General features: G+C 42.5%; 1 protein-coding gene across 1 annotated transcript; it reads left to right on the forward strand.

Annotated features, from left to right (window-relative positions):
• On the forward strand, window positions 1-26,217 carry LOC111969722 (protein phosphatase 1 regulatory subunit 12B-like). Its single transcript, XM_023995931.2, has 7 exons — window positions 1-456; window positions 17,763-17,779; window positions 18,041-18,152; window positions 18,357-18,461; window positions 18,841-18,900; window positions 19,075-19,125; window positions 25,551-26,217. The coding sequence occupies exons 1-7, from the start codon at window positions 349-351 to the stop codon at window positions 25,635-25,637; spliced, it is 540 nt and encodes a 179-aa protein (XP_023851699.1). The 5' UTR covers window positions 1-348; the 3' UTR covers window positions 25,638-26,217.
• Window positions 26,218-26,233: the final 16 nt, after the last annotated feature.

The following is a 26,233-nucleotide window of genomic DNA, read 5'->3' on the forward strand; positions in this document are numbered from 1 at the left end:
GAAACCCACTCTAGAGCACCGCCCACCCTCTACTTCCTCCACAGCGCCCTCATCTGTGGATCACACTTCTGCTACTCACTCACCCTCAACTCATCGCACCATAACACAACATCACTTGAAGATAGATCACACCGCTGTTTTTCTGTCATTAGAACTCTTCAATTTGGATCACAACTCTGGTTCTGTCCCTTCACCACTATTCACATCACAGGGATTTTAACTGTGTCTCACTGGATTGTTTATGCAGTAGTCCTTTGGAATCACATTGGTTGGACTTCTGGACTGGACCGCTGGACCGGACTGCTGGACCAGACTTGAACCCCATGCAGTGTATAGTAGCCTGCAGCGATGTCATCTGTTCTCTCCCCCCGCAACGCAAAGGATCAGCCACGCACGACAAAGTCCCTCTCTGACTCGTCTCCCACTACACCCTCGCTGACTTCCAGAGGCCTCAAAGTAAGAGCAGATCACTTTATCTTTTCTATGGGCAATAACAAGGAAATGCCTAGGATGCTGTTTGTAAACATTGCTATGTGCAGAAGCTCAGATAAAATGCAGTGCTTGACTTTTGACTATCATCATTGGTTTGGAGCACAGTGTGTAGGTCTAATACTATAGGTTAGTGGTTCCCAACCAGAGGTACTACAACCTTGGCCTATCCACAGGGTGTACTTGTGAAGACTCATGAGACCATAGGCCTACTGGTAAAATGCAGGAGGGGATACTTCATGGGTACTCCAGGAACAGCAAACTCAGTTGGTACAGTAACCAAAAAAGGCTGGAAACCACTGCTATAGGTGTTATGCTTTTAGGATATCCAGGAAAAACTGGTTATTTTGAATACCTTTCTTTGTTTAACCATAAACCTTTCACAACAAATGTTCCATGAGCAGACATCAGATTGTAATGACAGATGGTGATGAGCCCTCTTGAGCCAGGTGGCTTATGTGGGAGTAAATTTGACTAAAGGAAAATACATTTTCAGCATTGGCTGCATGCATGTAACTATTCAAAGAACATCTCTCCCACAAAGAGGCTCTCTCTCTCTTTGTGAGAGAGATGTCCAATACAGCCTCAACATTTACTTCCCACGATGGGTCATATAAGTCCTGGATAAGTTTGGAGTTTCCATGACATCATCAGCTCCATGCTATTTTTTTCATCAGGCAGAAAGTTGCCTCGGAATTTTACTGAGAGGGGTCCTGTGTAACTCGAAATAACAAGAGGCAAATGACATATAAAACTCAGATTGGCATTGAAGATAGATATCTGACAGGATCAACAATATRAAACCCTTTGAGAGGCATGCTTTCAAGTGGGTCCTCCTGATATCACTCTGGACAAGACTCTGGCAGCACCTTTTTGCACAATGAGCCAGGCAGCGAAAAATAAACAGGAAAATACAATAAAATAAATTGTAATAAGAAGTTAATCTCAAATGTTTACTCAAGCAGTGACACTGGTACTTTGAGAGAGCGAGAGAGTGAGCAAGAGAGCAAAATAGACCAAGACAGCGAGAGCAAAAGAGCGCGAGAGCAAGCAAAAGAAAGAGCGAGCGAGAGAGAGAGAGAGAGAGAGAGGGAAGGAAGGAAAGATGGTGAGAGTACTTAGAGCTGGCTTGTATTGGAACGCAGACACAGTGTCTATCCCTCCGCTGGTCCAGTGGGAGAAGCTCACATTTTCCACTCGGGAAGAGCTGGTCAGCAGACAGTCCCCCATGGCATCTAACAGAGCAGGAGGGGGAGCACAGAAGAAGACTGGCCTGGTCCACAAACAACCACTAGCCCTTACACTCTGGGCGCAGGTGTGCAGAGGGAAGGATTTGATTGGTGTAATCAATATGGCAGTACTTTCACCTAGCCTACTAGAGAACCAGGTYGAGCTACAAGCATATTGTTTATACCCATATCTACATGAAGTGCCTATGAGTTAGATATTATAGGGGTTATTCTTGACTGGGTTGGTCAGTGTTGGAAGGCTTGATAGACTCCGAGCAGGCCCTCTCCATCACACCAGCATCTCCCAGTGCTGGATCCATGATCCAAAGCAGAGCTTCAGGGGGTCAACAGCAAGCCTTCTTTTAATGAGAGCTTACCATGGCTCCAAACACACAGACAGACTCTTTAATAAAAGAGAGCTGACAGTGTTGACACAGACTGAGAGCTTGTTGATGTCTGACGGGAACCATTCCTTTGTGTTTTTACATGAGGTCCGAGACTAAAGCAATGGACTGATCCTCTCCTCCTAGACCACCTTGAACAATTGAACAACTTTCACCTGAAAAATGAGAAAAGTGGCAATATTACTGTTTTGGCCTCTAGCTAAAACATAGCCAGTATACAGTTCCTCAAAATAGTCKGAATGAAATCAATAAATCTGTAAATTCATTTTGATGTTTTTGCCGACGAGGTCTTAGTCACAGAATTTTGAATCTAACTAAGATGTTAGTTGCAGTATTTGTCAAGTGGGGGGGAAAAATGCATGAAAACTAGTCGTCTCTCGTTGAATGGCAACAAACACTTCAATGAAGAATCCCGTCCATAGTTCTCACTCCTACTAGGAGTAGTAGGCTGTTTGACCAATCACCTACGAAGGCGTCACCTACGAAGGGACGTAGATTTTGGCTACCGAACTTTAACGTGCATCAAGATTTTTTTTTTACTCAAACAGCAGAAAAACTGTAACCTGCCGTAGTACAAAACGAACAAAAATGTAATCATAATATATGCGCAAACTGTTTTGACTGGGAAGCATGTGATAGGCATTACTTGAAGTGTAARGGTTTGTCCCCAGCTGGAAGATATGCTGACAGGTAGCCTGGTCTGTAGTAAAAAATAAAGCTGTCTAAACAATGCAGTGATTCCTAACATCTGTGCATGACCTTTAGTCTCTCGTCCAGACTTCCATTTAAGTCTCTCTTGTTCTTGAGAGCAATAATAGGCAAGTGCACAAAAAAACCAAGAGAAAATGCATACGATCTTACATTGTTAACTTTATCCATCGACGTGATTTCTAGATAGCGCAACCGTAATCAATGTTAAATGCCTTCACTCTTGCATGCCGTGGCGTAAAAGCATAAATATTTGGCTTTTGTCGGTTGAARTCTTGTAATTGCCTGACAAAGTGCTGGTCCGTCATGGTTCCCTAGTCACWTGGAAAAGCAGCATGGGCTTCAAAATGGAAGTGGGCTGTCCACTGCAGCCTGAGAACACAGAGGTCAGGGCCTGGCCCAGATACTGTAGGAGAGTGACTGAGGATACATCACAGCATGAATGATTCGGTCTGRAGTGGAACACATCTCCCATTCTATCAGTAGTACACTTCTCAGCTCTACTGAAATAAATCCGCAAGGCAAAGTGACAAGTGACCTGAACATCATCGGACACTATTAAAAAGCTCAAACAATGCAATTTTTGCAGGAGTGTCTCTTTAAAAAAAGCACACTCATACACCCTGCCTCCAACCCTTCAGCAGGCAATATCCGTCAAGATTCCCAAGCTAAGCCACTGCCAAAGTTATGACCTTTTTTGGATATGTTTGAGTTTTTATCTCTGCCTCTCAGTTAATGCATGTGGCTGTTTCCTCAGTCCTTCTCTAACTTGGTGTGAGCTTCAAGTTTCATCCCAAGATGCTCTCTGCTGATAAGTGCATGCTTGGCTGCGGGACAGTGTGAAGGTCTAAGTCTTCCGTGAGAGGTCATAACTAGGGCCAGMGGTTTTTCCTGACCACTTGAACTGAAAATTAGAAACACAGAATCCTTATGCAAACAGGACACAAAGTCCTTTACAAAGTGCTCATCTTGACCGCTCTGCTCTGTCATTTTAGAGGCTGGTAATGCAGTGGTCTTATTGAGGTCACTCAAGTAAAGTCCGGAGCAGGGCTGAGGGAGATTCCATTGGCAACATTCAAACAAATAGGGGACCAGACATATAGTGGAGTTTAATGCAAACAGTAATAGAGAAATGCCTGTTATGGGTCTCATTCCCAGGTCTCCAAGCCCATAGGCAGGACTGCTAACCAAAGCTCCAATATGGGTTAACTTTTTTAGGAGGAATTGTAACAGGCATACCTTGGCAAGGTTCGTTACAATAATTATGACCCAGGCAGTTCTGTGAGTGTTCAGAATGTTATCTTTGSTCATGACTTGGACTGCAATTAATGGAAAATAGAAACTCAAACACATTCACTTTGAAGTTTAAAAAAAAATTAAATCACTTTGGTACAATATGCACAAGTATGTGGTACATCACAACTCTAAACCCCCCAAAAACGAAATAGATCATCAAAATGCCTCCTGTTTTAAAACCCTAAGCACATTCTCAATTGACTGAATACCACAAACAAATTCAGTCACTTGTTCACTGCACCAAATTATTCAATTTGCATTCAATTTGCATACATATTCATTAAATATAAAATTCTATTTTTTACATCATAAATGTATCAATTGACATCATTTCAAGTTGGATGGTGAAACTAAATCATAATTATGTCATGGCTTCAGAAGCTTCTGATAGGTGAATTGACATAATTTCTGTCAATTGGAGGTGTACCTGTGGATGTATTCCAAGGCCTACCTTCAAACTCAGTGCCTCTGAACAAGTTCTCATTTACAACTGCAACCTGGCCAAGATAAAGCAAAGCAGTGCAACACAAACAACACAGAGTTACACATGGGATAAACAAACATACGGTCAATAATACATTYGAAAAAGTCTATATTCAGTGTGTGCTAATGAGGTAGGATAACGGAGGTAAGGCAATAAATAGGCCATAGTGGTGAAATAATTACAATATAGCAATTAAACACTGGTGTGATAGATGTGCAGAAGATGAGTGTACAAGTAGAGATACTGGGGTGCAAAGGAGCAAAATAGATAACAGTATGGGGATGAGGTAGTTGGATGGGCCAAGATGGCGTAGCAGTGCAGACGTGATATGTCGTCCTCTCGTGTATTTATCGTCTTTTTTTGTATATATTTAAATGTATTTTCAATCTCTTTTTCATTTTAAAATTAAATATACCTTCCGGTAACCCGCCTCACCTAATGTGACACGAATCCGCTATTTTTTAGACCTTATAGCCAGAACCTCCATCAGAAGCTCAACAGCTAATTAGCTACWAGATATTTAGCCATTGTTAGCCACTGCTAGCTGCCTTTCCTTCTGCACAGAAACCAGCCGTTTTTTTTGTTTGTTGCCTGGATAATACTTGCCAGCATCGGACAGTTTTCTCCACTACAACGCTGGATTCCTGCTGTAAACCCTGAACCATTACTCCTGATCATCACAGCTAGCTGGATGCCACCGAGTGACCCGAGGCTAGCTCTGAGCCAGGCCCACCTCCTGGGCTACTCTGTGATCACCCGGCTACTCAGCCGATACCTCCCGGACTCTACCCCAACGCGGCTAGAATCCACCACTCCACCGGATCCTTGCCGTAAGCTCTGGACCTTTGCATCGGATCATCGCTGCTAGCTAGCTGCTACTGAGTGGCTATAGGMGCTAACGCCCCTGCCCCTAAGCTAGCATCAGTTAGCCGCGAGCCAGGCGCATCTCCCGGCTAGCAAACAAAATTACTACAACCTCTTTCYCCATCTGGTCTGGACCCTTTGTCGACACGGCGCCCCACCGTACCACCACGACTGGTCTGCCGACTTAACTCCATCCGCTGTGCCCTCAACCGGCCTTTGCCGGACGTCGGAGCAGACGCTTCTACTTACCCCGGCCTGCTAACTTTAAACGCCATGTCTCCCGCGTGCTAGCGTAGTAACGACTACCCCTCGGCTTCCCTGTCCCATCTATTGTTGTTCGCTGGACCCTATGATCACTTGGCTACATAGCTYATGCCTGCTGGACTGTTCATTAATCACGGTACTCCATTTTGTTTATTTCTGTTTATCTGTCGGCCCCAACTCAGGTCCTGTGTGTACTTAACCGACCCTCTCTGCCCATTCATCGCTATTTTACCTGTTGTTGTCTTAGCTGATTAGCTGTTGTTGTCTTACATGTTGTTGCCTTAGCTAGCTCTCCCAATCAACACCTGTGATTGCTTTATGCCTCGCTTTATGTCTCTCTCAAATGTCAATATGCCTTGGACACTGTTGTTTAGGATAGTTGTCTTAGTTTACTGCGGAGCCCCTAGTCCCACTCAACGTGCCTCAGATACCTCCTTTGTCCCACCTCTCACACATGTGGTGACCTCACCCAGCATAACTAGCCCGTCCAYAGATGCAACCTCTCATCATCACTCAATGCTTGGGTTTARCTCCACTGTACCCACACCCCACCATACCCCTGTCTGTACATTAAACTCTGAATCTATTCTACCACGCCCAGAAATCTGCTGCTTTRATTCTCTGTCCTCAAAGCACAAGACAACCAGTTTTGATAGCCTTTAGCCGTACCCTCATCCTACTCCTCCTCTGTTCCTCGGGTGATGTGGAGGTTAACCCAGGCCCTGCGTGTCCCCAGGCGCTCTCATTTGTTGACTTCTGTAACCGAATAATCCTTGGTTTCATGCATGTTAACATCAGAAGCCTCCTCCRTAAYTTTGTTTTACTCACTGCTTTAGCACACTCCGCCAACCCCGATGTCCTTTCCATGRCTGAATCCTGGATTAGGAAGGCCACCAAAAATTCMGAGATTTCCATCCCCAGCTACAACATTTTCCGTCAAGATAGAACTGCCAAAGGGGGATGAGTTAGCCTGCAGAGTTCTGTCATGCTATCCAGGTCTATGCCCAAACAGTRCGAGCTTCTAATTTTAAAAGTTAATCTCTCCAGAAATAAGTCTCTCACTGTTGTCACCTGTTATAGACCCCCCTCAGCTCCCAGCTCTGCCCTGGACACCATATGTGAATTGATTGCCCCCCATCTATCCTCAGAGTTCGTTCTGTTAGGTGACCTAAACTGGGATATGCTTAACACCCCGGCAGTCCTACAATCTAAGCTAGATGCCCTCAATCGCACACAAATTATCAAGGAACCCACCAGGTACATCCCTAAATCCGTAAACATGGGCACCCTAATAGATATTATCCTGACCAACTTGCCCTCCAAATTCACCTCTGCTGTTTTCAARCAGGATCTCAGCGATCACTGCCTCATTGCCTGCATCCGCTATGGGTCTGCGGTCAAACGACCACCCTTCATCACTGTCAAACACTCCCTAAAACACTTCTGCGCGCAGGCCTTTCTAATCGACCTGGCCTGGGTATCCTGGAAGGATATTGACCTCATCCCGTCAGTCGAGGATGCCTGGTCGTTCTTTAAAAGTAATTTCCTCACCATCTTAAATAAGCATGCCCCTTTCAAAAAAAGTAGTACTAAGAACAGATATAGCCCTTGGTTCACTCCAGACCTGACTGCCCTCAACCAGCACAAAAACATCCTGTGGCGGACTGCACTAGCATCGAAGAGTCCCCGCGATATGCAACTTTTCAGGGAAGTCAGGAACCAATACACGCAGTCAGTCAGGAAACAAAGGCTAGCTTTTTCAAACATAAATTTGCATCCTGTAGCTCTAACTCCAAAAGGTTTTGGGACACTGTAAAGTCCATGGAGAATAAGAGCACCTCTTCCCAGCTGCCCACTGCACTGAGGCTAGGTAACACTGTCACCACCGATAAATCCACGATAATCGAGAATTTCAGTAAGCATTTCTCTATGGCTGGCCATGCTTTCCTCCTGGCTGGGGTCAACCCCGGCCAACAGCTCTGCACCCCCCGCAGCTACTTGCCCAAGCRTCCCCCATTTCTCCTTCACCCAAATCCAGGTAGCAGATGTTCTGAAAGAGCTGCAAAACCTGGACCAGTACAAATCAGCTGAGCTAGATAATCTGGACCCTCTCTTTCTAAAATTATCCACCTCCATTGTTGCAACCCCTATTACCAGTCAGTTCAACCCCTCTTTCGTATCATCCCAGATCCCATAAGATTGGAAAGCTGCTGCGGTCATCCCCRTCTTCAAAGGGGGTGACACTCTAGACCCAAACTGTTATAGACCTATATCCATCCTGCCCTACCATTCTAAAATCTTCGAAAGCCAAGTTAATAAACAGATCACTGACCATTTTGAATCGCGCCGAACCTTCTCCGCTGTGCAATCCGGTTTCCGAGCTGGTCACGGGTGCACCTCAGCCACACTCAAGGCACGAAACGATATCATAACCGCCATCGATAAAAGACAGTAATGTGCAGCCGTCTTCATTGACCTGGCCAAGGCTATCGACTCTGTCAATCACCGTATTCTTATTGGCAGACTCAACAGCCTTGGTTTCTCAAATGACTGCCTCGCCTGGTTCACCAACTACTTCTCCGACAGAGTTCAGGGTGTCAAATTGGAGGGCCTGTTGTCCGGACCTCTGGCAGTCTCTTGCCTAACACCATTATTTGGAAACGGTATATTGATGATATTTTTGTTCTATGGAGGGGTGATGCAAAACAGCTCCAGGCATTCCATGCTTTTCTTAACTCCTGTTCTGAACATTTGAGATTTACTATGCAATCTGATACACGTCAAATCAGTTTTCTTGATCTTCTGATCTTGTGTGAAAATAATGTTCTATACACTGATATTTACAGGAAACCTATTGATCGTAACAGTTTGTTGAGGGCTGACAGTTGTCACCCACTTCCCTTGAAAAATAGTTTGCCCTACAGCCAATTCTGTCGAATCAAAAGAATTTCCAAAAATAATCAGATTTCGACAGAAATATGACTGAGACGCAAAGAAAGTTCAAGGAGAGGGGGTACAAAAATTATCAGATTAATATTGCCATTGAGAAAATTCAAAACGAGACATGACATTTTTGAAGGGCAGTCTCGCAAAAAGACGCGTTCTTGCATTCTAACTACCCGCTATTCAAAGCGCTCTGAACAAATTAAGGGAATCGTTCACAAACATTGGCACATCCTAAAATCCGATGATAGTCTCGGTAATGTGTTTTCGGACCTTCCCTTGGTCGTATTCTCGCGGGGCAGAAATCTCAGAGACCAATTGGTACACTCTGATTTACCACCCCAAGATATTCCTGAACAACGTCTATTTGCGCCCCTACTGGATGGAAATTACAAGTGTAATGGCTGTGCTCAATGCAATGGCACTTATAAATGTCCCTCTGAGAATTCTGCCCCTTCAAACACCCACAAACAGGGAAATCGATCCAAATCAAAGGTGTTATTACGTGCTCCACTAAGGCAGTTATTTATCTTATAACTTGTCCTTGTGGTAAAAATGATGTGGGTAAAACAAAGCGCAAATTAAAAGTATGTATCAGAGCATCGTAGCACCATTAGGTGCAAAAACTTGACTTACCCAGTTGCGGCCCACTTTTTGGAGGCAGGGCACTCGATTTCGTCTCTGCGTTATATTGGCATCGAACATGTCACCCTCCCTAGGAGACGGGGTGACCTTGATAATTTATTGTTAAAACGAGAGGCTGCCTGGATCTTTAACTTAAAGACCCTTGCTCCCTTCAGTCTCAATGTAGACTTGATCTGAAGCCATTCTTGTGATTATTGTGACTTTTTCATTGTAATTGTTTGTAAGCTTGTGTAGTCTAAAAGGAATCTATGATCGTATGCTATCCATTTGTTTTTTGTATGCTGTTTGTATGCAATTTTAATATTTGAGAATTAACCAATGATATTAGGCCACTCTTGGCCATGATTACAGACACCTGTGTGTCTTTTGACACTATATAAACGAGTCATCCCGCAGTGTTTGTGATTATACCCTGATGAAGACAGCTTGGCTGTCGAAACGTTGGATATTACATTTTTGCACCTAAATAGGTGTGCTTTTCTTTTTCTTCTAGATTAGTCTCTATGAGGGTGCCACAGGGTTCAATTCTRGGGCCGACTCTTTTCTCTGTATATATCAACGATGTCGCTCTTGCTGCGGGTGATTCCCTGATCCACCTCTACGCAGATGACACCATTCTGTATACATCTGGTCCCTCTTTGGACACTGTGATAACTAACCTCCAAACGAGCTTCAATGCCATACAACACTCCTTCCGTGGCCTCCAACTGCTCTTAAACACTAGTAAATCCAAATGCATGCTTTTCAACCGTTCGCTGCCAGCACTCGCCCGCCCGACTAGCATCACTACTCTGGACAAATTGTCTATAAATGGAGAATTTTCAGCACTGTTGCTACTCTCCCTAGGAGTGGCCGTCCTGCAAWGATGACTGCAAGAGCACAGCGCAGAATGCTCAATGAGGTTAAGAAGYATCCTGGAGTCTCAGCTAAAGACTTACAGAACTCTGGAAGATGCTAACATCTCTGTTGACGAGTCTACAATACGTAAAACACTAAACAAGAATGGTGTTCATGGGAGGACACCATGGAAGAAGCCACTGCTGTCCKKAAAAAATATTGCTGCATGTATGAAGTTCGCAAAAGAGCACCTGAATGTTCCACAGCGCTACTGGCAAAATATTCTGTGGACAGATGAAACTACAGTTGAGTTGTTTGGAAGGAACACACAACACTATGTGTGGAGAAAAAAGGGCATAAAGAAGGACTTTATCGAACAAAACAACCATTCATTGTGTAGCTGGGACCCTTGGGATTGCAGACAGAGGAATATATTCWAAGGTAAGTGTTTTATTTGTTCGCTATTTGTGATTTTGTGACGCCTGTGCTGGTTGAAAAAGTATTTTGGTGTGGGGTGCTGTCCTCAGATAATCGCGTGGTATGCTTTCGCCGTAAGCCTTTTTGAAATCTGACAACGCAGTTGGAWTAACAAGATGTTAAGCTTTTAAATGATGTATGACACTTGTATTTTCATGAATGTTTAATATTACGATTTTTGTATTTTGAACTTKGCGCTCTGCAATTTCACCGGATGTTGTCGTAGGTGTCCCGCTAGCGGTTCATGCGRCCAAACAGGATAAGGCTGTAATGTAACAATGTGGAAAAAGTCAAGGGGTCTGAATACTTTCTTWCTTTACTTTTAGACAGGTCTAAACAAGCATGATATGAAGAAAATGTAGTCTATTTCAGAAGAACAGAATAGCATACTCTGAGTTGTCCTTATGTTAGGGCCTGATCTGGCTATGCCAAATGGCTTTGGGCTACACTAGTTAATTCAGCAGACAAGATTTACAAGTGAAGACAGACCCATCAGGGACACAACTGCGTGTATCCTTATCCAATTCCGAGAGGCATATTGAAGATATTAGAAGAACTGTCCACATTTACTTTTCGTCACCCAACAAGATGAGTAGGCCTAATGAACAGCGAAAGCACTAGTCTATGTCAATCTACTATCCCCCATAGTACAAAAGTTGACCTATTCTGTGTGAGAAATAAATATTGGAAACATAGTCTGAGARAGTTGTGGGATGCAATAGATCCCAAATGAATACAACCACCAGCATAAAATAAAAATATTAATTACGCAATAAAGCACACATGTTAGTAGGCTATAAGCGCAAATGTTCCATTAGCGGGCAAACACCATTATCAAAAGTGACTGCAAATGAGATTCTTCATGTAATGTTTTTATGACAAAGGTGCATTTTTATGGTGAAATATCTTCCCCAAACTTGAAACTCATGCGCTGCTTATGTATGACAGTTAGGCTCTCCACCCCTTGTAAAGCAGGTTAATGTGCTTAATTTTTTAAAAGTTATTTGGCCACTTTAGCTGTGATATAAACCTAGCCCATAGGCCTATGCCTATGCTACATGAGGTGTGCGACTATGATTTGAAAAAGTAGCGAAAAAGGCATTGTTTCTTATGCTGGGCATCATTGACACGTGATAATATATATAATTCACAAGTGATACAGTACGCAAAAATTGTCACCCATCAGACTTTTCTTGATTTAATCTTGTCTTATACTAAATAATATGTTTGTGAAATTTGATTTTAAAATCAACCATTATCATGCACCTGTCTCGAAACGGGGGCAGCTGAAAAAAAAAAAAGAGTCATCCATACACGTAAATAGCGAATGGAGGACGGGGAAAATTGTGTAATATTAGGAAAGTTGAGAAATAAATATAGTAGGCATAACCTATAGAAAGCTGATCGGATTCTCCTCTTTTTAGTAGAGGCCATCACTGTTTTCTCGCGCACTTGCGTAGCCTTTAGAAATGTTGTGCAACATGAGCTCATGGGCTCTCATGAAGTGTTTGTTTTGATTTTCGATTACATTTGCATTGATGTCAGAGTGATTAGAGGGACAATAGAGTGCTGAGTACCAGGCAGTAAGCACGTTTGGTAGGCTACTAATGACCATCAGCAGCATCAGATCTTGGAGAAGCTTAATTACAGTGACTAAACGGTCACATGGAATTTGACTGCCTTCGTGACCACCGGTGTGGAGGAAATACTGTCACCGCAACGGCCCTAGTTGTGACAGCCTGAATTTAAATGGATTACATTTAGATTTTGTCACTTGCCTACACACAATACCCCATAATATCAAAGTGGAATTATGTTTTCCAAAGTGTTTACAATTTAATTATTAAAACTGTCTTGKGTCAATAAGCATTGCCCTTTGTTATGGCAAGCCTAAACATGTTCAGGAGTAAAAKAWTTGCTTAACAAGTCACATAATAAGTTGCATGGACACTGTGTGCTAAAATAGTGTTTAACAGGATTGTTGAATGACTACCTTATCTTTGTACCCAACACATGCAATTGTCTGTAAGGTACTGAAGTTGAGCAGTATATTTAAAACAGATTCAACCACATGGACCAGGCAGATTTTCCAAAGGATTACATTGAAAACCTATTGGTAAAAAACTAAAAAAGAAGACATTGATTATCCCTTTCAGCATGGTGAAGTTAAGTACACTTTGGAGGGTGTATCAATACACACAGTCACTACAAAGATGCAGGCATCCTTCCTAACTCAGTTGCTGGAGAGGAAGAAAAATGCTCCGGGATTTCAGCATGTGGCCAATGATGACTTTAAAACAGAGTTTAAAATTGAAATATGCAATTTTTGGGGCGACCTGACCAAATTCACATAGAAAGTTAGTTATAGATTTTTCATTGAACGCATGTCTAAGAAGTGGTAGATCTGTTCTATTTGCTCTATTTCTATGCTTTCCATTCATAAGTTTTGTTTTTGTGTCTCACACTCGGTTTTGGACACCAGCTTCAAACAGCTGAAAATGCAATATTTTTGATTATGGAAAATATATTTAGATAGTACAATGATACTATACTTGCTTGTTTTGTCACATAATCTTAAATTAGGCGAACTATAACAATTTTAGCGACCAGGAAATGGCAGAGCGATTTCTGCATAGTGCACCTTTAATGGCTGTGATATGAGAGGGAGGGGCTCAGAACCAGGGCCCTGACCTTAGTGATGAGCTTGGAAGCCACTATAGTGTTGAAGGCTGAGCTGCAGTCGATGAACAGCGTTCTTGTATAGGTGTTTCCCTTGTCCAGGTGGGATAGGTCAGTGTGCAGTGCAATGACGATTGAGTCGTCTGCGGATCTGTTTATTTTTTTAATCCTTTATGTAACTAGCCAAGTCAGTTAGGAACAAATTCTTATTTACAATGACGGCCTACACCGGCCAAACCCGGATGACGCTGGGCCAATTGTGCTCCGCCCTATTGGACTCCCAATCCGGCTGTTTGTGATACAGCCTAGAATCAAACCAGGGTGTCTGTAGTGACGCCTCTAGCACTGAGATGCAGTGCCTTAGACCTCTGCGCTACTCGGGCGGTATGCGAATTGTAGTGGGTCTAGGTTGTCGGGTAAGATGGAGGTGATATGGTCCTTAACTAGCATCTAATAGCACTTCATGATGACATAAATGAGTGCTACAGGATGATAGTTTAGTTCAGTTACTGTACCTTCACTTTCTTGAGTACAGTAACAATGGTGGACATCTTGAAGGAAGTGGGGACAACAAGCTGGGATATGGAGAGATTGAATATGTCCGTTAACACTCCAGGCAGCTGGTCTGCACATGGTCTGAMGACGCGGCTTTGGATGACGTCTAGGCCGGCAGCCTTACAAGGGTTAACATGCTTAAATGACTAGAGTATGTTCTATAGTTGCCATGGTGCCCAAGTAGCAGCCTCAGCAGAGAGCTCCTATAAATGTGTACATATTTAGTAATTTGTTAGGTGTTTTTAATCAGCTCTTTTGTTTTTGATAACATAGAGTATATGCAATAACTCAATCTGGTGTATTTGAGCCATGGATTTGCAGATTGACTAACAGGTTAACACTTTTTGGCTTGGCTAGCTAGCTAGCTAAATGGCTAATGTTTTTGTTTGCAAAAAACATCTGGACACAGTACCAGCTATTCTGAGAACATCATKATTTGAGGAGTCGCCTGAAATGGGAGAGGATGGCAGATGGAGGAATACAGCAGTGCTGAGACAGAYGGCTCCCAGTGAGGACAACTGGGTACTATTCTGAATTTTGTGTTGAAGAGCTTTCTGGCACCCAGAGCTGCTGAGGCATCACCCAAGTGGGTGCTACACAGAGTGGAAGAGAAGTGGTTATACAATTGAGTCTGGTTCCCAGACTTGCCCTCTACAAGATCATCAGCAGACTCCATCACCATCATTTACCATCCTCTGACCAGCTCTCTCCGTTCAAGCCATGAATTGAGCCTCTCCATCTTCGGAGGATGCAGCTTTCATATTGCTTGTTTGTTTTTRGCTCTTGACGCGCTTTGAGATTCTATGAAAAGCGCTATAGCAATGTAATAATTTATTATTATAATCAGCAAACAATGTCTCTGGCAGTCCGACTGACGAATTTGGGTTTGGCGGATGAGTGCTACCTGCCCCAATCCATAGTGCCAACTGTAAAGTTTGATGGAGGAGGAATAATGGTCTGGGGCTGTTTTTCACGGTTCGGTCTCGGCCCCTTAGTTCCAYTGAAGGGATATCTTAACTCAACAGCATATAATGATTCTGAGCTTCCAACTTTGTGGCAACAGTTTGGGGAAGCCCTTTCCTGTTTCAGCATGACAATGCATGGCAAAGCAAGGTCCATACAGAAACGGTTTGTCGAGATCAGTGTGGAAGAAATTGACTGGCCCGCACAGAGACCTGACCTCAACCCCATCGAACACCTTTGGGATGAATTAGAATGCCGACTGTGAGCCAGAACTAATAGCCCAACATCAGTGACTGAATGGAAGCAATTCCCCACAACAGTGTTCCAACATCTAGCGGAAAGCCTTCCCAAAAGAGTTGAGGCTGTTACAACCGCAAAGGAGGGACCAACTCCATATTAATGCCCGTGACTTTGGAATAAGATGTTTGACGAGCAGGTGTCCACATACTCTTGGCTATATAGTGTGTATATATAGTTTTATAAAGTGCTGAACAATGTAAAATTCTACATTTTTCCTCATACATGTATCAATTTTACATCAATTTCTATTGGCAGGTAAAACCAAATCATATATGAATGTGGCTGTAAATACTACATAATCATTCTCCATCAGCCAGTAATAGGACAAAGTGGAAAGAGTCACTCTGTGCTACCAATTGGAATTACAGTGTATTGTACAAGGCACTGATGAAATACCTGGGTTGTATATAACAATATATTCCACTCATTATCTGAATTTCATTGACTGTAAGCTGATGAATTTCAAGCAGAGACACAAGCTATACTGTACTAGTTGACAAGTCGCATAGAAAAGGTTATCTTGCACAATGTTGCGTGGGGCAGAAATGCCATATAACACCACAGTACATTTTCACAGTAGCCAACTACTTTACAATACCCCCTATTTGGTTTGGACACGCCTACTCATTCCAGGGTTTTTCCTAATTTGTACTATTTTCTACGTTGTAGAATAATTGTGAAGACATCAAAACTATGAAATAACACATATGGAATCATGTAGTACCCAAAACAGTGTCAAACAAATCAAAATATATTTTACATTTCAGATTCTTCAAAGTAGACACCCTTTGCCTTGATGACAGCTTTGCACACTCTTGGCATTCTCTCTACCAGCTTCGTGAGGGAGTTACCTGGAATGCATTTCAATTAACAGGTGTGCATTGTTAAACTTTCATTTGTGGCATTTCTTTCCTTCTTAATGTGTTTCTGCCAATGTGTTGTGTTGTGACAAGGTAGGGATGATGCACACAAGACGGCCCTATTTGGTAAAAGACCAAGTCCATATTATGGCAAGAAATGCTCAAATAAGCAAAGAGAAATGACAGTCCATGGTTACTTTAAGACACGGTCACTCAATCTGGAAAATTTAAAGTACTTTGAAAGTTTCTTCAAGTGCTGTCGTAAAAACCATCAAGAGCTCTAATGAAACTGGCTCTCATGAGGTCCGCCACAGGAAAGGAAGATCCAGAGTCTCTGCCGCAGAGGATCATTTCTTTAGAGMTAACTGCACCTCAAATTGCAGCCCAAATAAATGCTTCACATAATTCAAGTAACAGACACATCTCAACATGATCTTTTCAGAGGAGACTGCGTGAATCAGGCCTTCATGGTTGAATTTCTGCAAAGAAACCACTACTAAGAAGAAATGACTTGTTTGGGCCATGAAACACGACCAATGGACATTATACCGGTGGAAATCTGTCCTTTGGTCTGATGAGTCCAAATTTGAGATTTTTGTTCCAACCGCCGTGTATTTGTGAGACGAAGAGTAGTGAACCGATCTCTGCATGTGTGGTTCCCACCATGAAGCATGGAGGAGGAGGTGTTATGGTGTGGGGGTGTTTTGCTGGTGATTTTATTTAGAATTCAAGGAACACTTAACCAGCATGGCTACCACAGCATTCTGCAGCAATACGCCATCCCATCTGGTTTGCGCTTAGTTTTTTTCCAACAGGACAATGACCCAACACTCCTCCAGGCTGTGTAAGGGTTATTTGACCAAAGATAGTGATGGCGTGCTGCATCAGATGACCTGGCCTCCACAATCACCCGACCTGAACCCAATTMAGATGGTTTGGGAAGAGTTGTACCACAGAGTGAAGGAAAAGAAGCCAACAAGTGGGKACTCCTTCAAGACTGTTTGAAAAGCATTCCAGGTGAAGCTGGTTGAGAGAATGCCAAGAGTGTGCAAAACTGTCATCAAGGCAAATGGTGGCTGCTATGAAGAATCTAAAATATCTTTTGATTTGTTTAACACTTTTTGGTTACTACATGATTTCATTAGTGTTATTTCATAGTTTTGATGTCTTCACTCTTATTCTACAATGTTGAAAATAGTAAAAAATATATTTAAAAAATAAAGAACCCTTGAATGAGTAGGTGTGTCCAAACTTTTGACTGGTACTGTAAAAGGAAAATGAATCTCTAAGCCTGACATATTTCTCAACATGCTCACAACCTGCTTTTGGATACAAATATATATATATTTTTATAAATTGCATGTCAAATACTGTATGGAATTTACTTAGACTGACCATTTTATCATTATTTGATATATTGCTGACAAAACTAAATGTTCTCATGGTATTTCACTGAAAACGTTGATTTTAAATGAATGGCGCTGGGGGGTGAAATATGTGTGAAACCCCAAAGAATGCACAATCAAAGGTTCTGAACATAGGGGTCATTACAAGTGMCATCTGTCATAACACGTGCCTATTTTATTCCTGTTCATTAAAGCCCAATAAGCATAGGTTGAATAAAATACAGTCCCAGGCAAAAGTGACGGTCTGAGTGTACAATATTAACCAGGAAGAAGTCATTACACCTCAGTGTTAAAGACCATTCAAACTACTCATGTTTTATGCATTTTGTAAGTGACTAATCTTTTTTGTTTGTTTTCAGCATGAAAGACTGTCCAGGTAAGCTGCTTTCATCTCAGTGCACTTTATCAAAGATTTTCACTACCAGGCATTCATACATATCCTAACGGCCATTGGTCAACTTTATTACTCAGGTCTCCTTTGCAACTGACCTTTTTATGACAATTAGGCTCAAAAGGTCGCAGTTGTAAATGAGAACTTGTTCTCAACTAGCCTACCTGGTTAAATACAGYTGAAATAAAAAGTATATTGATGACCAAGCTCTGAAGTAGGTGCAGTCATTTGTTATCTTTCCCTCAGACTGGACTCGTCTGGTGCTTACGACCGAGAAGCCTATGACGCTCGCAGGGAAAACAGAATGGCAGCGCGGAAAAAGGCTGAGGAAGAGGCAGGATGCACTGACTATAAGAAGGTAACCTGTAATGTAAAATTCTCTAACAGTTTCTTAACGCTAGCAAACTGGCGTAGGTAGCTAATGATCTGTTGTGACATCTGTTATGTCATGATAAGGAAAGTATTATGTAGCCTTTATGACAGAGGGTTCAAGTAAAGTGTAGTAGTCAAATACTGTGGCATGTTATGATATTCTGTGTCTGTTGCATCTTTTATGTTGCAGATGTACGAAGAGGCCATGTCTACAAATGAGAGACTCAAGTCCCGGCTGCAGGGCAGCAAACAGGAGCTGGTGTTGGTGCAGACTCAGCTGGAGAAAGTCACACAGGTGATTATCCCTAACTGGTATTCATCCGCCACACAAAATAGTTCAAACCCTCATCCCAAAATCCAATAAAACTGATGAAAATTACCAGGTTGCAGAAGAGTCCAATGAATACGTACACTACATGGTATGTGGACACCTGCTTGTCGAACATCTCATTCCGAAATCATGGGCATTAATATGGAGTTTGTCCCCCTTTGCTGCTATAACAGTCTCCACTCTTCTGGGAAAGCTTTCCACTAGACGTTGGAACATTGCTACGGTGACTTGCTTCCYTTCAGCAATGAGCATTAGTGACGTCTGGCACAGGAGTGAGAAATGTTTGCCGTTTCAGGGATTGTTCTATTCTTCACTATTTTAACCATGGACTTTTGTATTGTAGAGAAAGATCACAATGACTGAAAGGTCCAATGAGAGGTCCATGCTTGAGAAAGAAAAACGGGTGAGATCCTCATTTCACAAGATGTTTGCCTATGCACTTTCTGTTTACTTCTCTCTTGTTCTGGTACAACATGTSTATTTGATTATATTTTGTTTTATTAGTTCAAGTCATGGTCAGGCTGATAGCCCTGTCATGTTTAGTCTCATTGTGGCTTGTGTCATCTCTTCTCTGTAGGAAACACGTGTCCTTCAGAAGAAGATATCAGACATGGAAGATGAAGTGAAGGTATCTGTCCAGAATTGATCAATTTCCTCTGATGGACCAGCTGCAAAATCAAAATTTSCTATATATTGTACAAATTKWTGAAAACAAAAATGTGCTTTTTGGTCTTAATTGAAGGTAAGGGTTAGGCATACGGTTCAGATTTCATGACTTTGTGGCTGTGCCAGCTAGTGACTAGACTACAGAGCTGCCTCCAGTACATGAGTCATCCCAAGWTGGCGCAAGATGGCGCCAACAGAGATGGTCGCCTCGCTTCTAGTCCTTAGGAAACTATGCAGTATTTTATAAAACAAAATTATGTATTATTTCTTACGTTGTTAGACCAGAAAATCTTAAGCGTTATCAGTGGATATCAGTGTCAACTTACCAACATTAAGACCAGGAATACAGTTTTCCCGAAGTGTATCCTTTGTTCGCACCACCACACAGGACATTGGATCTGATTCCAGAGGCCGACCCAAAACAACAACGCCGCAGAAGATGTAGACGGAGCGGCCTCCTGGTCAGACTTTGAAGGCGTGCACACCACTCACTGCTTACGAGTATATTTCTCGCCAATGTCCAGTCTCTAGATAACAAGATAGACGAGATTAGGGCAAGGGTTGCTTTCCAGAGAGACATCTGGGATTGTAACATTCTCTGTTTCACGGAAAAATGGCTCTCTCTGAATATGTTGTCGGAGTCGGTACAGCCACCGGGATTCTTTATGCATCGCATCGACAGAAATTAACATCTTTCTGGGAAGAAGGGCGGGGGTGTATGCTTCATGATTTAACGACTCATGGTGTAATCGTAACAACATACAGTAACTCAAGTCCTTTTGTTCACCTGACCTAGAATTCCTTAATCAAATGCCGACCATAGTATCTCCCAAGAGAATTCTTGTTGGTTATTGTCACAGCCGTGTATATCCCCCCTCAAGCCGATACCATAACGGCCCTCAAGGAACTTCACTGGACTCTATCCAAACTGGAAACCATATGTTCTGAGGTTGCATTTATTGTAGCTGGGGATTTTAACAAAGCAAATTTGAGAACAAGGCTACCTAAATTCAATCAGCATATTGATTGTAGCACTCGTGTGGGCAATACACTGGATCACTGCTATTCTAACTTCCGCGATGCATACAAGGCCCTCCCCCACCCTTCTGCAAATATGACCATGACTCCATTTTGCTCCTACCATACTATAGGCAGAAACTCAAACAGGATGTACCCGTGACTATTCAATGCTGGTCTGACCAATCGAAATCAACGCTTCAAGATTGTTTTGATCACACAGTTTTGATCACACACCCACTGTGACTATTAAAACCTACCCTAACCAGAAACCGTGCATAGATGGGGGCATTCGCGCAAAACTGAAAACGCGAACCACTGCATTTTAACCATGGAAAGATGACTGGGAATATGGCAGAATATAAACCGTGTAGTTATGCCCTCCAAGGCAATCAAACAAGCGAAATATCGGTAAAGGGACAAAGTGGAGTCGCAATTCAAAGGCTCAGACACGAGACATATGTGGCAGGGTCTACAGGCAATTATGGACTACAAAAAGAGAACCAGCCATGTCACGGACACCGACGTCTTGTCTCCAGACAAAGTAAACACCTTCTTTGCTCGATTTGAGGATAATACAGTGTCACCGACGCGGCCCGCTATCAAGGACTGTGGGCCCCCCCTCCCCTTCTCCGTGGCCGATGTGAGTAAGACGTTTAAACGTGTTTACCCTCACAAGGCTGCCGGCCCAGACAGCATCCCTAGCCGCGTCCTCAGAGCATGCACAGACCAGCTGGCTGGTGTGTTTAAAGACATATTCAATCTCTCCCTATCCCAGTCTGCTGTCCCCACARGCTTCAAGATGGCTACCATTGTTCCTGTACCCAAGAAGGCAAACATAACTGAACTAAATGACTATCACCCAGTAGCACTCACTTCTGTCATCATGAAGTGCTTTGAGAGACTAGTGAAGGATCGTATCACTTCCACCTTACCTGCCACCCAAGACCCACTTCAATTTGCACACCGTCCCAATCGGTCCACAGACGACGCAATCGACTTCACACTGCCCTATCCCATCTGGACAAGAGGAATACCTATGTAATGCTGTTCATTGACGGCAGCTCAGCATTCAACACCATAGTACCCTCCAAGCTCGTCATTAAGCTTGAGGCCCTGGGTCAACCCCGCCCTGTGCAATTGGATCCTGGACATTGATGGGCCGCCCCCAGGTGGTGAAGGTAGGAAACAACATCTCCACTTCGGTGATCCTCAACACAGGGGCCCCACAAGGGTGCGTGCTCAGCCCCCTCCTGTACTCCCTGTTCACCCATGACTCCGTGGCCATGCACGTCTCCAGCTCAGTCATTAAGTTTGCAGATGACACAACATTAGTGACCTTGATTACCAACAATGACGAAACAGCCTATAGGGAGAAGGTGAGGGCACTCGGAGTGTGGTGTAAGGAAAACAACCTCACTCAACYTCAACAAAACAAAGGAGATGATTGTGGACTTCAGAAAACAGCAGAGGGAGCACACACCCCTATCCACATTAACGGGACAGCAGTGGCGAAAGTGGACATTTTAAGTTCCTTATCGTACACATCACGGACAAACTGAAATGGTCCAKCCACACAGACATTTGGGTGAAGAAGGCTGAAGAAATGTAGCTTGTCACCTAAAACCCTCACAAACTTCTACAGATGCACAATTGAGAGCATCTTGTGGCTGTATCACCTCCTGGTATGGCAACTGCACCACCCTCAACCGCAAGGCTCTCCAGAGGGCGGTGTGGTCTGCACAACGCATCACCAGGGGCAAACTACCTGCCCTCCWGGACACCTACAGCACCTGATGTCACAGGAAGGTCTAAAAGATCATCAAGGACAGCAACCACCCGAGCCACTGCCTATTTACCCTGATACCATGCAGAAGGCGAGGTCAGTACAGGTGCATCAAACCTGGGACAGAGAATCTGTTTTTCAGTCTATCAAGGCCATCCAACTGTTCAACAGCTGACACAGAGACATTGCTGCCTACATACAGCCTCAAAATAATTTTAGCCACTTTAATAACTGGATCACTAGTCACTTTAATAATGCCACTTTAATAATGTTTACATATCTTACATTACTCATATCTATATAATGTATTTTATACCATCTATTGTATCTTGTCAATGCTGCTCTGTCATCGCTCATCCATATATTTATATGTACATATTCTTAATCCATCCCTTAGATTTGTGTGTATTAGGTAGTTGTGGAATTGTTAGATTACTTGTTTGATATTATTGCACTGTCGGATCTTGAAGCACAAGCATTTCGCTACACTCGCATTAACGTCTGCTAACCACGTGTATGTGACCAATAAAATTTGATTTAACTTGGTCAATACCAACCTGCTTGAATTTACTGAATTGATACTGAGAGGTGTTCATTGTTTGACCAATTCAGGACCCTTTTCCTGTGGCTTATTGCCTGTTCTTGTCTCTCTTGAGAATATCTCCAATAGACTAAACTGAGCCACAGCAGAGACAGAACATATTCCCAAAAAACACTCTCCACAAGAGGCCCAGCTATCACAAAGCTGCCCTGCAGACAAATGGAGAACAAGAACTATCAGGAGAGGCTCTGGGATGTGACTTGGTACTATAGTGTTACTGTCTATCAAATGGCACCCGATTCCCTATAATGCACTGCTTTGTGATATTCTAAGATGGCATCGTTTGTCACCATTATGCCCTGTTGGCTGTGGCTTGTAAGAGTGCTTTGATTGATATTCATCGAGTGAGCAAGCCATTAGTATTTGTCTGCATTCACTACTGCCACAAGCATCTGCAGTGTTCCATACACGAGGGTACAGACAACAACCTCTTATCTCTGAATGAGAGCTCTCAATAAAAATGGAACACTGAACTGAATATACAATATCTCTGTGGGCAAACACTGTGGGGCCATACTTGCGAACATAAGCAACCATTTACATTTAAATGGGTTCTCCAGCTCAAAATGCGTATCAGCCAATGAAAGGCATCGATTTACTTGCATGTGATAGAACGCCTAATTGTAGCTGGTCCCATCAGATAACATGGCACACGTTAGCTCTATGCTAACTTTTTCATTAGCCAATGAAAGATCTTAAACTTTATATCCACCAACCAATGGCATTTCTTAAAATAGGTCAACCCTGGCCACTAGAGAGACTTTAAACCTACAAATTCAAGGTTTACTTGTTACATTGGTCTGTAACAAAATGTCAGGGGCCAATATTGAACTGATGCATCCTTGACTAGGCTACAAGTGGTAGACAACATTTTCACGGTTTCACACCTGACAAATTCCCACGATTTTGTTGATCAATTTCACACATAAATGAGGTCCTTACAATGTGTAAGTGTATTGTACATCATAAAAAAAAAACTTGAAGAGCCTTATGGATTTATCAAATAGTAGCCATATCATTGTAATCATCGCTTCTCTGTGGTACACACTGCTAAAGCGGTTGACTTGCAACCGATAGTGCACTTTAACCGTGGGTTTGAACCCCCCTCGCTTTTTAGTTGAGGAAAACACTGTTCACTGCCAGTCCTTATGCTCGATTCAAAACGCATGTGACGAAGTGGATAATTATAACAATGCATAGCGTTTAGCCTGCATGTAAGTGTACCCTACAAAATCATATAATGACAGCCAAATGTCTTCCAACATTAAGACTGTTGATTTTGAGTCCTGCAGACTTCTTTAAAATAARTACAATACTGCCATCTGTAGGATGATAACGAGAGTGCACATTACCTGATGTACACATTGTAATGCTCATGTTTTTTGCGTCAAATAACGCATATATGATGAAGTAGATGATTAAAAATGCCTTAATTTAGGTGTACACATCCATGTAATATAGCCTATTCAATGTGATTATTAGGCAACAGCAGTGTGTTTGTGTGCAAGGCTGAAGAAAGAGGGGGCTCCTTTATTAAGTTCATTCATAATCTTCATTTTCAAGCTGTTGGCTGTAGGCATCGCTTTTCAACACACTAACAGTGCTTGGCTTGGGTAGGAGCTCACCGGAACTGAGTACCGGCACCACAAATATGTGCAGTTCCTGCACCTAAATATAAAGCGTCCCGGCACACAATAAATACCGGCACTTATTTTAGTCCAAGTCAAGAACTGCACACTAACATAATACATGGAAATAAACATTTCAGAGGGGCGGGTGGACTCATCCGAGATTCGAACCCTTTCATCATCTGCGACAATTACGTGGACTAGGCCACTTTACACAGAGTAATTTGACCAGTCAGTCAAATTGTCACGATCGTTAGAATGATTGGACCAAGGCGCAGCATGCGTAGAGTTCCACATGTTTTAATCAAAGAAACTCACCAAAAACAAAATACAGAAAACAAACAAACCGTGAAGAAATTGCAGTGTTAACAGGCACTACACAAAACCAAGATCCCACAAAGCAAAAAGGAGAAATGGCTGCTTAAATATGATCCCTAATCAGAGACAACGATAAACAGCTGCCTCTGATTGGGAACCATACCAGGCCAACATAGAAATACAATCACCTAGATGACCCACCCTAGTCACACCCCGACCTAACCAACATGGAGAATAAAAAGCTCTCTATGGTCAGGGCGTGACACAAATACATGTGATAGTTGCTTTGATTATCAGAACATTATTATGGACTTAGGTATGTTAAGGAACATGTCCAACTACTTCAATTATTTTAATTGGCTGATGCACTTGTGCCAGGATATAATCAGTGCCACCTGTTGAAGTTAGCATAGGGCTAATGTGTTCCACGTTATTTGATGGGACAAGCTACAATTGAGAATTTGTCACAATACATCAAATCGAACTTTATTTGTCACAAGCGCCAAATATGACAAGTGTAGACCTTACTGTGAAATGCTTACTTACAAGCCCTTAAACAACAGTGCAGTTCAAAAAGAGTTAAGAAATGATTTACCAAATAAACTAAAGTAAAAAATTATTAAAAGGAACATAATAACGAGGCTATATACAGGGAGTAGCAGTACCGAGTCAGTGTACAGGGGTAGAGGTTAGTTGAGGAAATGTGTAGGTAGTGGTCAAAATCAACAATTTTAATTGGCTAATACACATTTTGAGCTGGAGAACCCAATTAACTAAATGGTTGCTTATGTTTTCAAGTATGGCCCCAGTTGACTCGGAGGAGAGAGGGGTGATGAATGTGTCAGTCATTGTCATTTGTTCTGTATATCACACTTTGACTAGAGTTTGTTTTTGTAAATCAACTTGAATTGGTACACTTTCAACTTTTAGCTTTCCCTTTAACAAACAGTACAGCATGTAGATGTTATGTTTCACTAACCCCAACCCTAACCCTTCTCTGTTTGCTCTGTTTGCTTGTTGTCTGCTGTCCTCCACAGATCCAGACAGAGCTGAAGAATGAGAACCAGAGACTGAAGGACGAGAACGGAGCCTTAATCCGGGTCATCAGTAAACTGTCTAAGTGAGAGGAGGAAGAGGATGATCCAAGACTTATTTCCAATTTTTACCCCAACTACACCATCACCACCACCACTACATTCAAATCATGACAGGAATGACAGATAGGCGCCAACTTTAAATCCTTTTTTGATGCTCCTTTCACTTTTCTCATCTGTCCTCTGTTGATGGTTATATTGCACACAGATAGTGTTCACACACAGTTAGCATATTAGCATTTTTTAAATGTATTTATGGATTGTTATAATGCATACTTATATCGTCACAGCACATTATACTGTACGAATGTCTACGAAGGTTTTAATCTATGAACTGGTGTAAGAGTTGGTATATTATGATGTTCTATCTAACGAAGTTACATTTAATGTTTATTTTAAAACTGCATCACCTGAAAAGTCTCCTGAGCCTTGTATAAATAATTTATAATGATTTTCTACACTGCAATCCAATGCAATCTCTTGTATGCACTGTCATCAAATGGTCATGTGTGGTACTGCATCTTACTGCAGAGGCCTACAGTATGTATGACATGATCGACAACCAGGGTTGGTACACATTTGTAAGCAATAATAAAGCAGGTAAAGATTATATGAAGWGTTGTATT

This window comes from Salvelinus sp. IW2-2015, linkage group LG11 (genome assembly GCF_002910315.2).
Source record: "Salvelinus sp. IW2-2015 linkage group LG11, ASM291031v2, whole genome shotgun sequence".
NCBI classification, from domain to species: Eukaryota; Metazoa; Chordata; class Actinopteri; order Salmoniformes; family Salmonidae; genus Salvelinus; species Salvelinus sp. IW2-2015.

What these genes read in the sequence shown, in the direction of transcription:
- LOC111969722 (XM_023995931.2), top strand. Translation starts at nt 349, where the DNA reads ATGTCATCTGTTCTCTCCCCCCGCAACGCAAAGGATCAGCCACGCACG. An exon ending in AGCTGGAGAAAGTCACACAG is followed by an intron (nt 18,462 to 18,840) that starts GTGATTATCCCT and finishes TTTGTATTGTAG; the next exon opens with AGAAAGATCACAATGACTGA. An exon ending in ACATGGAAGATGAAGTGAAG is followed by an intron (nt 19,126 to 25,550) that starts GTATCTGTCCAG and finishes TGTCCTCCACAG; the next exon opens with ATCCAGACAGAGCTGAAGAA.